This window comes from Taudactylus pleione, unplaced genomic scaffold (genome assembly GCF_031769625.1).
Source record: "Taudactylus pleione unplaced genomic scaffold, aTauple2 ptg000302l, whole genome shotgun sequence".
NCBI classification, from domain to species: domain Eukaryota; kingdom Metazoa; phylum Chordata; class Amphibia; order Anura; family Myobatrachidae; genus Taudactylus; species Taudactylus pleione.
The window spans coordinates 9,377,501-9,391,861 of record NW_028284703.1 but is presented as its reverse complement, the minus strand read 5'-3'; the positions used below and the strand labels follow the sequence as shown (position 1 = coordinate 9,391,861).

Sequence of the window (14,361 nt, the reverse complement as noted above, 5' to 3'; positions counted from 1 at the left end):
AGTTGCCCATGGCAATCAATCAGCTACTAGCTCGCATTTATCAAGTACATTCTACCGGGATGTAGTCAGCATCCTGGCTGACGGGATGCTCACGGTCTAAATACAGGTGCCAGAATCTCGGCTCCAGAATATTGACCATCGGCATCCCTAAGGGAAGTATTGAGGATTAAGGTGCAGGGTTAGGCACTAGGGGGAGGGTAAGGGTTAGGCACCAGGGGGAAAGGTTAGGTTTAGGGTGCAGGGAGGGGGTTTTATGGTTCAGGCACTAGGGGTGGAGGTTAGGGTTAGGCACCACAAACGGAGGGTTAGGGTAGGGAGAGGGGGAGGGTTAGCATACCAACCAACAAGTGTCGGTATGTTAACCCTATCGGGATCCCAATATCTGGATTCTGACTGCCGGCAACTCATACCCAACCCCATTCTAACTGTATAAAATGATAGGTAGATGCTGACTGGTTTGATACAACTACCCCTATGTGATTTATGCTCAGATCTCAGATGCCCTCTCTAGTGAAGGGTCAAACAGGTGACTTAGATCACCACAGTTTATCGCCCAGGAAAATTATGATACTCTTGATCCGTATACCATTAAAGTGTATGGCAAACGCTGTTCCCCGGTCAAACTACTGAGATTCTCTTTTTTTTTTTTTTTTTTTTTTAATGTAGTTTGGAAATTGACAGCATTCTAAAAATCGTCAGTCTGACAATACCCTTAATAGAGTCTAGTGCAGAGGTTCCCAAACCCCGCCATGGATATCCATGCTTGAGTCCAGATGGTTACATCTAATTGACTGGAGGTACTGTGCTCAAGCATGGAGATTGTTAAAATGTAGACTGTAATGGTGGAGTTTGAGAACCTCTGATCTAGTACATTCCTAATGTCAGCAGGACCTAGTTAGCTATACATGTAGAACTTGTTCACCACTTCTCCCCAGTGCAAAATCTAAAAAATAAATAAAATAAAAAATGATCCAATATGAATGAAGAATCCTAGTAACAATCGTCTTCCTTGGTTTGTTTCTTCAAGCTGCTATTAAAGGTTTTCTAGTTCTACACAGCACCTGAACGTAGCACCTGAATGTGGCTACATCGGCACCCTGCAGCCACTGGCGCTATTACAGAGCCGTAGGTAATCTTACTCTTATAGCAACTATTTTAGGCTAAGATAAGCCAACCACATACAGGGAGATCTTTCTCCTACAGGCAATATAATAGTTTTGACCCCACGCATTCTGCACACATATGCAATGTGCTTATAATGAACTCCTTATTTCAAATACATTTGATAAAATAGATAAATATTCTAGTTTCCGATGATAAATTCTAGGCACTATGGAAGATAAAGCGTGCAGTTATGATGTATTTTACAAAGGCAGGAACATATGGTAGCATCATGTGTAGTGAAAAGGATTCCTATCTGTCCCTACACTAGGCAACCACTCCCATCTGTGAACCAAGTATCCCACTGTCATTCACTACAACAGACTTCTGCATTCTTCTAACCTTATGTCAATGTTAAATTCTGCATTTATTTCACTATTGGATCTTTCATCCCTGAAACACACTGTTCGTACCTTTTGTGGCATCCATCCCACCAACAGCAAACAGCACCCCCACCGTGGACTTCCTGGGCTTGGTGCGAGGGCTCTGTAACTGAGGCCTCCTCTCAGGCAACAAATGGTATTTCATGGCTTCCATTATCAGCTTCTGACACTCAATGTCATCCCTAAATAGTGCATTATTCTCCATGTCTGCAAGAAACTAACACCAAGACACTATTCCATTACTTATTCTCCCAGCCCATTTGTCAGCTGTGAGACTACAAGTATATCCATGAATAATGCAATAAAATGGTGAAAAAAGCATGTTTGTAAATACTGCACATATGCTGTATATAATATTTTCCTTCTCTCCCGGAATGACCAGGAGACCCCATATTTTTGGGGTGCCCTCCCAGATTCCTGGGAGTTCAGGCCACCCACCCAGATCCCAATTCCTGTAAAATGAGTAGAGACTTGATGATCTCCTCCTCCGCTGTGCAAGGACGCAAAAAGCAGACGAAATTACCAATATACTCAATAATAGCCAATAAGAGACTCAGGGCCTGATTGAGACCCGCTCGTTAGTTGCGGCCGCTCGCTCCCAGCGTATGGAAATTCAGCTAAGTGACGTCAAGGCAGCCACTCGTACAGCAAGGCATAAGCATGCCCACTAGGTCTGGGCGAGCGATCACTGTGTGTTTATAGACACCCACCAGCCTGTCTTTAGCCGCCCACTTGCGTACGTCATCTCCAGGAAGTATATACAACCATCGGTAACCTTCTAATCTGACCGCAGCGCTTGCAGTCGACTGTACCCTACCACAAGCACTGCGAGCAGTTCTGTGTAAAAATCAACCAGGTGGCGTGTACTATGACGCTGCCTGTTAATTATGCATGCCCCAGAAACGGCGTGAAAACACTCTGGCACGCCTGCGTCCGCAACTTCACTCCCCCGTTACTACTGGCCTGCCCCTGTTACCACCCACAAACGGCCTCTCCTGTCACTGGGCTGTCTTTGCAGGGATAGCGAGAAATTTCTGATCGCTCGTACTAGTTTGCGCACACGCACTGCGAACTACACGCATGCGCACATTAGTGAACATTGTCTGCAACGAGCGGCCGCTTGCTAGCGACCGACTGAATGAGCTCCTCAGGACAATGTGACCTACGGTAAATAGGAATTCCTACTAGCGTGGAATTGTATTGGTCATATTGTCTGTATTAATGCCTTTTAAATGACATACATGATCTTGCTACACTTCCATAGAGTTAAATGACAAAAGAAGTCTGCAACACTGAGGTGTGCGTTTTCATATCGTCTAGGTAATAACACATCATTATTGGTGTCTGTAGAATGAAGTTTGTATTTACCATATGGGCAAACTCACCGCCCGCCTTGTGCAGCACTAATCTGGGTTTATGTACTGTAGAACACATTTTAATTATATTTACTTCTTATCTTTTTTATTTTGCTACATGCTGTTTAATGGAAGCACCAGGGACCGTTTTTTTTACTGGAAAACATTGGAAGTCGGTAGAAAGGCATTACCCAGTGGTGGATCTTTTGACCCATGGTCCCCAGTGCAGGTGGAAATCTGGGCCCCCATTCCCTGCCTCCTCTTCTTCTCCCTGCCCGCATCTGAAGAACAGCAGAAGACGGGAATAGGAGGGAGTAAAATAAGCGCACACATTCTAAAATACTGTGAGAGCGTTGCATAGCGACAGCACTGCACAACAGTGACGCAATATTCTAGAACATGATTCCTCCTACCAGACACTGTGTGCGCAATCTATGGTCATAGGAACCATCAGTGTTTCATGGCTCGGACACTGAACTTTCTGAATGTCAATGTCACACGGCAGTTACCTCTGTGCAAGTTGTTGCTGCAGTTACGTCACTCGTATTAGCGTGTGCTGATAACCTGATTCTGGGTTGCACACCAGTCTGAATGCAGCTGTGAGATTTAGCAGACTGCACATGTGTTGCAGCTGACATACGCAACTTAGAGCTACTCCAATTTGTACGCATCTCAATCGCCTCTCACCGATGGCTGAATGGGCGTTACCGGGTGGCAACTGGGCAGCCCAGAGTTGGGCACGATTAAGAGTTGAGTGTACACAGACTGCACGCCATTTTCATTCACATCTCCTGCACCAAGTATGGGGTAGGTGTATGTGCCGTTACTAGTAACGATGGCCGCTCTTATAAGCAGGGGGCTCATGGCTGTGCTGTCGCATAAATGCGTCCGACTCAGATTACTGGCGGATATTTCCATAGGTCTTCCGATCGCTGAAGGCGTCCCAGAATCAGGCCTACGGTGTTTCTACAATGGTTTTTCAATGTGCTAACTTATAGTCCATGTGACAATTCTCAAAATTGTAAGTGATAACTAATATATTTTTGTAGTTCAAACTGCAGCTACCAGTTGTAGATTGCAACTGACTGTCCAAGTTTTGTCACTGTTCAATTCAGGTAGTTTGGCTGGTGATAGGTGAATAATATAATTTATAAAGAATTAAGGCCATCTTTCTAAGCTCCCAGAGAAAACTCCTATGACAAGCAGATGCAATGCAAAAGGTAACTGACACAGCAACAAAGCAAACTACTTCAAAGCTATTCTGTTAAAAATGTTAAGTTAAAATAAAAAAAAATGTTTGCAATTAAAAATGTAGTAATTTTGAAAAGAAACATCAACTATAGCAAATCATTCTATATGACACTAATACATCATACATGCTTAGAACATCACTGTTTTTTTTTAACCTGATAAAATATGTAAATAGCGGTGACGTAATGTACCTGTGGCGCCAACAGAGGCAACCGGATATAAGCGAGCAGATTGCTGAGGTCTCTTCTCCTTTGCTCCACATCATGCCGTACCCACGTGAGCAAAGCGTTCAGAATGGTTTCTTCATTGGGAATATTCATATCATCGCTTGCTAACAGCTTAGCGATTTCTGCCCCAGGCAGCAACAGGAACTCTTGATTTCTTATTACTTCCATGAAGTGTTCCTGCAAATAATAAGCAGAGAGCTATGTAATGTATGTCTCTATTGTGCAAACACCTCTTGCAATAGTCACACGTGTGTGTATGTCTGAGAGCACTTTGTGTCTTCTTAAAGCTCTTTTCTGCAGAATTGTCATTATGGCAATTGGCTAATAAAACTGTGGCTCTATCAGACCATGCAATGGAATATCTCTGATGAAATTCTCATACATTTACCTGTGGCTCATTTCCGTGGGAGTAACTTCACAACCACAGTACAGATTTACCTGGCCAGAAAGCTAATCATACCCTCATCCTTATTAAAGACTTAACTCCTTGGAAGTTTGGTCTGAAACATTTCAGTTTGTGTTTTCACCTTTGCTTGGAGAAGCTCTTGTTGCTAATAATCAGTCAGGGAAGGGTTAGAACAGAATTTCCTAACAATTTCAAGGCCAATTATTCCACAGTGTGAAATAGTAAATGACAAATGAAGAACTCTGATAATAGTAGCCAATCCTCCCAGTTGTGGGGCTCCTAGAACATTCACCCAAAGAGCAGACCATATGATCCTCTGAGATATTGCAAGAACCTATAGAGTCTGCACCCAGTAATCTACAGGCCTCCATCAACATGGTTAATGTTAAAGCTCATGATTCTACAAATCTCAAAAAACAGACTTCGATATGGCTTTCATGGAGGGATAGCTAGGGTGAAGACTCCATCACTACAGCCCAAGTTTGGAAGGAAACAGAAGACTTGTGGAAAAATATCCTCTGGACAGAATAAACCCACAGGGAGTTTGGTCTTAACATACAATACCATGTCTGATGATGATTTAGGTTTATCTTGCAGAGACCAGAATGCTTTCCAATCACCTTAGTTCACCTTGAGCTGCTTTTCAGAATATTCTAAGTGACAATTTGAGGCCACATGTCCAACAGCTAATGCTCATTCAAAATTGGATCAAGTAAAAGCACATTCAAGATTTTGGAGTGGCCAAGTCAAAGCTCTACAACTCAAACCCATTGAAATGCTGTGGCGGGACTTACAGAGAGCTGAAACAAATGTATCAATAACCTGAAGCAGACTACAGTCGGGTACACACCTATACAATCTTCGGCCCCAATGAATGTATAGGTGTGTATGCAGGGTCGCTGCAGGACGGTTAACGACTTAGAACGCTCCTGCAACGGTCGGAATAGGGAGGTCGCATTTTATGTGCGGTTTAATATCTATCGGCGCGACCTCCCGATCGCAAAAGAAGCCCCTACACACTGAGCTATTTCTAGCAGTGTGTACGGGGCTAGCAGGGGGTCAAGCTGGGGACACAGTACTCGGCTGATCGGGAGCATTTACCCGATCAGCCGACTGATTGCAAAAGTGTGTACCCAGCTCAAATCAATGCATACAGAAAACTATGCCGTTAAGTCACTGCCTTTAAAGGGGATTGAAGAAGCTACTGAATCATAGGCTTCCACTGCAAAGAAACGGCACAGGACATATGGACTAGATATTGGGACCGACAACATGTGTAAAAAAAAAAAAAAAAAAAAAAAGGGTAATGAAAGAATAAAATGTACAAATTAATAATAGACAAGCAATAAAATATAGCTAAAAGGGTAAAGTATTATGTATAATATTTTTCAGTACTATTCTGAAGTTTTCTACAATGAATCAACTTTATTTACATAGATCTTAATTAACGGAAAACATCATCCAAAGCTTGTAAATGTTGAACACCAAAAATCTGCTCTTCAGTCATAATGAATTGTTTCTTAAAAATCGACTTTCAGTTCATCAACTTATTGAGGTTACGAACATATCCAAATGCAGAAAACATTTCATGGCTTCTGCGATACCAGTCAATGCAGGTTTACTATCATGTATGGATACTGCGGATTTCCAATTATCATTTATATATCATATTAATTATAACAGGATTTTTCTGCAGATTATTTATAAAGACGTATATATGAAATGTAGGACCACGTCCCAGATTTTTTTTTTATTGCTGCAGTTTAAGATACAACAAATTAAGTTAGCATTTGGTAATTTACATGTCAAACAGATTCAAGACTCGCCTACAGCCATATGCTTTCTCTAAGCTTGAAGTATTTTTTTGATCTATTAAGTGATTTGAGATGTGTACCCTTAAATAAGTGAGATGATGATGCTTTCATTGTTCTTTCATGAGAAGGGTATTTGGCTCCATTATTCCTCGGAGAGATTTACACAAAAACTGACATATCTGTGACCAGTATATTGGACAATTAACATGTCACAGATCTTTATAATAAAAAATACTAGCAAAGCCAGGGGCTGGGAGAGGGAACTTAGAGTGGCCGGCTCCCCACCTGCTGGCACCTACAGACTTGGAGGCACCCTCATTTGAAAGTAGGGAATCTCCTCTTTTAGATAATGTGCCTATGTAGCAGATATTGTTTGGTGATCACCAGAAGATATCGTCCTATAATACAGAAAGCGTTGTGAAGTCAGATGAGGGGGGCCCGATCGCCCAAATCTCCCCCAACCTGGACTGAAGAAGTTCAGGGGTGCCGTCATTAGAATGTCTACTTTGAAAATGGTATGTCTTGTTGGGCTACCATATTATTTGTACACATTTTAGAATTCATGTAGAGTTTGACACAAATGCAATTTGCACATAAGCACTGAAAATTCATATACAACCACAGCCAGTGGCGGTTCTAGGGGCGGGCTAACAGGGCCGTCGCCCGGAGCGCCGGCCCCTAGAGGGCGCCACCGAGTCCCCGGGAGGCAAAAAAAAAAAAAACGCTTACATTTTTTTTTTTAAAAAACCCCGCTAGCCGCCGCCACATGGAGGCTGCATTTGCCGGGCGCCCGCTGATATTTGTTATCAGCAGGCACCCGGCTCCCTCTCCTGAGCTCCGGCTTCCGGCAGAGAGCACTATGGGAGGGACGTCATGATGTCATGACATTTCTCACATAGATGCGAGTAGCCGTAGCTCACTCCTGAGCTCCTGCTCCCACAGAGAGCACTATGGGAGGGACAGGGACGTCATGACGCCTCTCCCATAGATAAGTGGTGGAGCCGCGGTCGGACCGGACAGCAGCGTCGCAGGAGCGGGGCTTAAGGTAAGTATTGTGTTTGTATTTTAATTGCTTTTTTTTTTCAGCACCAGCACTGGGGGCATGGCTACAGGGGGGCATTACTACGGGTATTACTACTGGGGGCATGGCTATAGTTGGGCATTACTACTGGGGACATGACTATAAGGGGCATTACTACTGGGGGCATGGCTATAAGGGGCATTACTACTGGGGGCATGGCTATAAGGGGCATGGCTACAGGGGGCATTACTACTGGGGCATGGCTATAGGGGGGCATTACTACTGGGGGCATGGCTATAAGGGGCATTACTACTGGGGGCATGGCTATAGGGGGGCATGGCTATAAGGGGCATTACTACTGGGGGCATGGCTATAGGGGGCATTACTACTGGGGGCATGACTATAAGCGGCATTACTACTGAGGGAAATGGCTATAGGGGGCATTACTACTGGGGGATTGGCTATAGAGGGGCATCACTACTGGGGGCATGGCTATATGGGGACATTACTACTGGGGGTGTTACAACAGGGGGCATTACTACTGGATGCATATCTATAGGGGGGGCACTACTATATGGGACATTACCAATGGGGACATTAACACTGTGGGCATTACCACTGCGGGCACTACTAATGAGGGCACTGCATGGGGGCACCACTAATGACCCCATTGTGTAAGGGGCACTACTACTGTGGACATTGTATTAGGGGCAATACTACTGTGGGCCTTGTTTATAAAGGGCACTAATTTGGGCATTGTGTAAAAGGGGCACCACTGTGTGTCATAACATGAATAAGGGACTTCTGTGTGGCGTAATTCGAATTGGGGATAATGCATTATAAAGAGAATTATTGTGTGTGGCACAATGTATTATACAGGACATTACTGCGTGTGGCATAATGTATTATACAGGGCATTACTGCGTGTGGCATAATGTGTTATACAGGGCATTACTGTGTAAGGCGCATTACTGCACATGGCAATTATTCGTCACGAGGTGTAAGTGCTGGGCACGCCCCACAGTGTGATGAATTGGGGGTGTCCCTCTCGAACACGCCCCCTTTCCGGAAGCGCTCGCGCTTTCAGCAAGCGCAGAGGAACGCCATCTAATAAAAGTAATTTTTTTTTTAATTTTTCAATGTCTAGAACCGGCCCTGACCACAGCCATGCCAACTGACGCATTTTGCACTTACGACCCCTTGTGCCAAGGAGGACAGGATGGTGGTTAAAGGACTTGTGTAAATGCAAAATACCATATGGTCATGTTTGTGTAAATGTGCGGATTATGAGAGGCAGGCATATGCACCTGTTTAGGGACAAATCACTCATGAGTGTATGACCTCTGTTGTAAACTGCAGACGTGAAATGAAGATGAAATAAAAACACTACTGCATTTCAGTAATGGGGTTGGAGAATACGGTGACCGGACATCATATAAATTTAGAGTCAGATGTACATAAGCTGATAACTCACATCTCAAGTGCCAGAAAATTTCAAATTTCCACAACCTGGAATAATACAGAACCTCCCTTTTTGCTCGCAGGAGCCGCTGGACCCTACAAACCAGGTAAGTCACCGCTAGCCCTCCAGGAACGTTTTGTCGACATTCTAACCATGTCATCATTGCACCAGTGCCAACATGATGAATATGGACATGGTAAATGTCGACATGCCAAGCATGGAGACATTATGAATGTCAAAAAATATACCACACCTTGAATTACAAACTTCTTTTAGACTACTTAAATGATGAATATAAGATTTGAGAATCCAAGATACAATTCAAATAAAAGCTTGTAAGCTTTCACCACTGTGACTCTTTACAAGCTTGAAAACATCTGGCCCCAGAGATTTAAACATCTTAAGTGACTTATTAACCTTAACCACCTCTTCCATAGTAATCCAAGCAGCCACAACCTGTGCTCGCTTCTCAGAGGACTTTTCCTGATTATAAAACTGCTTTTTCCTGAGCAATTTGGTCTAGTCTACAAATCTCTTAAGTTATTTGTAATGTGTTTTTAATTGGCCCGGTGTTTTTTCTTAAGTGTTATAATACTGGAAAGCTCCCAGTCTCCTCTACAGAAATTAGAAAGCAGCCTGGCTGACTTCGAGCCAAACCTGTAAAAAGGGAATTTAAAAACATCTGAGGATTAGCACCATATTTACAGTTGACCTGAATTTGCCAATGCCCTGTTTACTTGACCGCATATTTGCATTTCAATGTAAGTATTTTGAGGTGCACGCATCTGAAGATACCTTAAATTCTAGCATGAGTCTGTGACGCAACGATCACCGTCAACAGCTTCAAAGTTGGACTTACTGACAGCACATGCGAGCTAATACCGTTCTAACCCGCCTCTCCAAGCACATGTGGCCACAAGTGCAAAACACAGGCAACTTTAAATCTGGGTGCAAGTTGTGGGCGTGTATCAATTCCGCACCAAGACAAGGGCCGAGGGGTATATTTACTAAGCAGCAGGTTTCGAAACCTACTAGCTGTCTGCTGTTTTGCCTGTGGGATTTAAAGTGGAAATATGAAATGCAAACAGGACTCATTTTGCATTTGATATTATTTCCGTTTTAAATCCTGTGGGGAAAACCACTGACAATCAGCGGCTTTGGAAGTCCACCACGTAGTTAATATACCCGCAAGATCTTCATGCTGTTCAAATGCACTCATGTGCTTACTTGTTGTGCCAGACTTTGCGAAGCGTTGCCCCAATTCCATGTTCTGCCGATGCCGGGGCAATCCAACATGTTGGAAATCCTCCATTCACAAAAGGACAGAAAGTACCTTTTTGTTCTCTGTGATATTTTTATTTCAAGGCGCTGAAGCTCAAAATGACTCATTTTAAAGCGACACAGTTATGTTACAAAAACGTCTTAAGAAAAAAAACCCTGACAAATCCTGTTTGCATAAATATGTAACCCCCTTCCTGATTGTTACATTCCTGGGCACAATTAAGCGTCAAGGTGTTAGGCGCAGTATATGTTCTCAGTATGGCACTGGTACAACACTGCACAGCCTGTGCTGACAGATGGACACCAGCAGCAGAATGTTCCATATTGCCTTCAGTGCTTGCTTCCGTACCAGCTTACCATGTTGGAATGTTCCCAGAAAACATGATTATGTGTAGACAGCATCAGTAATTTCTAGCAAGCAGATGACCAGCAGATTCAGCTGGAAAATGCAAATCAATTACACACATATACACTGACTGAAGATCTCCTCTTCAGCCAAGCCAACTTTTTACCATCAAAATTAGTATATAAAAGGAGGAACTTGACAAGTATTAGAATTAATGAAACTACATATATAAATATATATATTTCCAAAATACAGATAATAGGTGAATCAATAGCATGGCTAAATTAGCATCTATATAAATTAACCAGCATTTGCAAAATTGCATTACATAAAATAGATTCCCAGGAAGATACTGTATCATAAACAAATATGTATGAGACAGCTATTATGGTTCCCACCGTTACAGAAGCTTCTATGCCACAAAGTTCCTTTCAGAATACGAATTGCTGAAATTCAATTTCTGTGCATCAGTAAACCAAACATCATCAAAAGGTCCAGAGAGATGTCCATCCGGAAGATCTTATTACTCCTCTCGGAAAATAAAAGTAAATCTTTACACAGGAAAGGGAAATAAACTTGCAACAGAGAAATATTCATAGCATATAACCAGAGGAAACACAGATAATCAGGGGACTCTGATGCCATCTTTCATAATCCCGAACAGGAAAGAGAAAAACAACTTTACGAAGCTGATCTAAGCCATAAACTGAGTTATAAAACATAAATTATATTTAAGAGTATAAATACAGAGAATCCCCATGCAAAGTTCTTTACCGTCATATAATAATACCGGAAGTGTAATAATATAAAAAGTGAGGCAGTGTATGCTATTTTCGCTACTTAATATATTATACACAATATACTGTATATAGAGAACACTAAGGAAACATCAAATACAACAAAACTATTTAATTCCAGAACAGCCAGAACTCCCACGTACACAGCAGATTCTAGAAAACAGATTTTAAATCGTGGTACTTAAAGCTGGAAATATAGAATGTGTTCAGAGTCGCATTATATAAAATAAAATTCAATAACTGGAGGGGGAAAAAATAGCAAGATAAATAAATCTTTTTCTTATGAGATATGAGATTGGGATTTAGATAAACACAAATGAAGATTTCTCAGTATAGAACACATGATCTGAAATCAAACTATGATTTTTTTTTTCAGTTAAGTCCTTCCTTATTTTAAATATCCAGATTAGTTTCCAATGTAGTGTCAATATTCACTGGAATACAGATTCGCCCTAATATACCTACCGTTTTTACACAATACATCACAAAGCGCTTAGGGTCGAATTCAATTAGAGATGAAAAGCCCAGTTTGGCGAAAAGTTTTCGCCGATTTGGACTTTGACAGTTTTCAAAGTTTCGCCCTATTCAATTCCTGGAGTTTTCTCCATGTATAGGCAGGTGAATTGGAAGTGCAAAATCTATATTTTGGGGCACAAATGTGGGGATTTGGTCCAGAACCCTTTGGTCACCTCCCCCTAATGACTAATCAGTTAAAAAATCAAACTTTTTTTTAGAAGACCCAATTACGTAATGTAAAATGTGTTAGAAAATGGGTAATAAGTGGGGGGCCTGGTACTTTGGGGGGCTATTTGTATGGGACAGGTGTTTTTGGGATTGCACAAGGCTGCAGCAGGTGTATTTTTAAGATTTTATTTAAATCTTCACTTTAGGAGACCTAAAAATATGCTAGTACCCCTTTTCATGTACCTCATATTTAACCTCAGTACTTATTTTTCACAAAAGAAATTGCTTTCTATAATTTTTCAGCACTTATACATATAAGCATTCAACAGCCAATTCTGAAACTTTAAGAACATAAAATACTTTTATTAGTGCTATTATATTGATTTCTAGTGTTAGTGCAGCTTTTCTGGGGTACGGACTGATTACCCCAAAATCTTAGGGACTTTTCGCCAGTTTCACTATTCGACGATTTTGTGTGCTTCCGTTTTCTTTCAGAATTAAATAAGGAGATAAGCGGGAGGACGCAGGGAAAAATGATCACCTAAAAACAGGCGAAGGCGGCGAAACCATCGCGGCTTGACTTTTCGCTACTAATTGAATTCGGCCCTTAGTGCGACTTAGGTGCTTTGACAAGGGTAGTGTAGCATACTTTTTTTTTTTTATCAAATATTGTATCATAGTCTAATTGTTGCCGCATACAAAGCTGCTCACAATGTACCAGAAACACTAGGTTGTGACTTGGTCGCACATAGATGTACAAGTACCGCAAGCACCAGCAGGGCCGAAGAGAGTGGGGAAGGGTCCAGGTCCTATGGGGGAGGCCAAATCATGAAAAAAGGACGCTTGTCGCGGCTAAGTCGTAAGGACCCTGGCGCGCCTAGAGCAAAAGGTGTATGAGGAAAAATCTGTATTTTGTTATCCTATGATATAGATGCAGTTCATGTCACATCATACACACATGCTCACCATTGTGTAACTGTGGGCCACTTTGTGTAAGTCCGTACATCCTTGTGCATCAGCAAATGAACGAATGCCCAGGCAATTGGAAGGATGAAGCTGTTTCATTAAGAACTTGCAACAAGCCTCCACTACCAGAGGCAGCTGCAGAAGGCAAGCAGTAGACAGGAGACTCTCAATGCTGTCTTCCTTTAACTCCAGGCGACCTGCAGGGAGAGGACTTGGGATATAAGTATTGCTAAAACTTCTTTAGATCTCACAGTATACAAAAAAACAACACTGAACATTCAATAATGTAAAAAAAAACTAAATAAAACACACTATAAAAATATTTCAGATAAGCTGAAGTAATCTTTTTTTCAGATACACATCAGGCTTCCTGTCAGTAAACTCTCTGGATGCCACCCCTGAGAGTTGTACGTTCCTAAAATGGTTAATGATAGTGGAAAAAAGTTCACAGTGGTAAAGATAATATTACATGCAAACAAATATCTTAAATGACCCCTTAAAAGACTGAATTGATGGAGCTGAAGTACAATGATTAGCTTCAGCCTGACACTACACTAGAGCAATCCCACTCCCACGCCTTTGGGGCAGCGTCCTAATATGATCTGAAGACGGAGACCGCAGTTATGTGATCTGCTGTGACATCACAGGCCCCACCCCTATAACTACATCTACATAAAATGCATTTCTACCGAGCAAGTCTGCTGGTCTGTCAGTCACATCCTGTTCAGCCAGAGAAGCAACACCCTCCTAATATGGCAACATGCCCTGAGAGGTGAGAGGCAACACGAGGGACATATTTAGATTAATTTCAGGTGTATTTCAGAAAGTAGGAAACAGCCTGTCAAATAGGATATTACATAGAGTATTTAATTCTGTTATTGCCACTTTAGATATACAAGTATGAATTTAACAAGATGGGTCTTGATTTTCAATGAACTTGTATTTTAAGTCAAATGACCCTTTAAGTCTGATATCACTCTGTCTCTGATTTCAGACTTCTGCACCAGGGAACACCAGACTGCATTATCTGGATCATTGAACAGCAGCTAAAGCGATGATTTAATGGACTCAGGAAAGCAGGGTGTAGTACACACTTCACCTAACAGAAAATAATAACAAAATCCAGAATAGCATCATTCTGAATATAGATGAGACATACATGAAGAAGTTCAGTACTTTCTAACCTGTTTATAAATTGTAATACAAG

General features: G+C 41.9%; 1 protein-coding gene across 3 annotated transcripts in view; it reads right to left on the bottom strand.

The window, feature by feature from the left end:
• Positions 1 to 14,361, bottom strand: part of KLHL5 (kelch like family member 5) — a 65,848-nt gene that overhangs the window by 7,742 nt on the left and 43,745 nt on the right. For 2 of the 3 annotated variants that reach the window (XM_088482983.1, XM_088482984.1), the window contains exons 4-6: positions 13,155 to 13,351; positions 4,342 to 4,554; positions 1,575 to 1,761 (exon numbers count right to left, since the gene is read on the bottom strand). In XM_088482983.1, the coding sequence (XP_088339109.1) occupies positions 1,575 to 1,761; positions 4,342 to 4,554; positions 13,155 to 13,351 (597 nt within the window). Of the gene's footprint in view, positions 1 to 1,574; positions 1,762 to 3,090; positions 3,181 to 4,341; positions 4,555 to 13,154; positions 13,352 to 14,361 lie in introns of all 3 variants that reach the window. The other variant, XM_088482985.1, reaches the window with a different exon arrangement.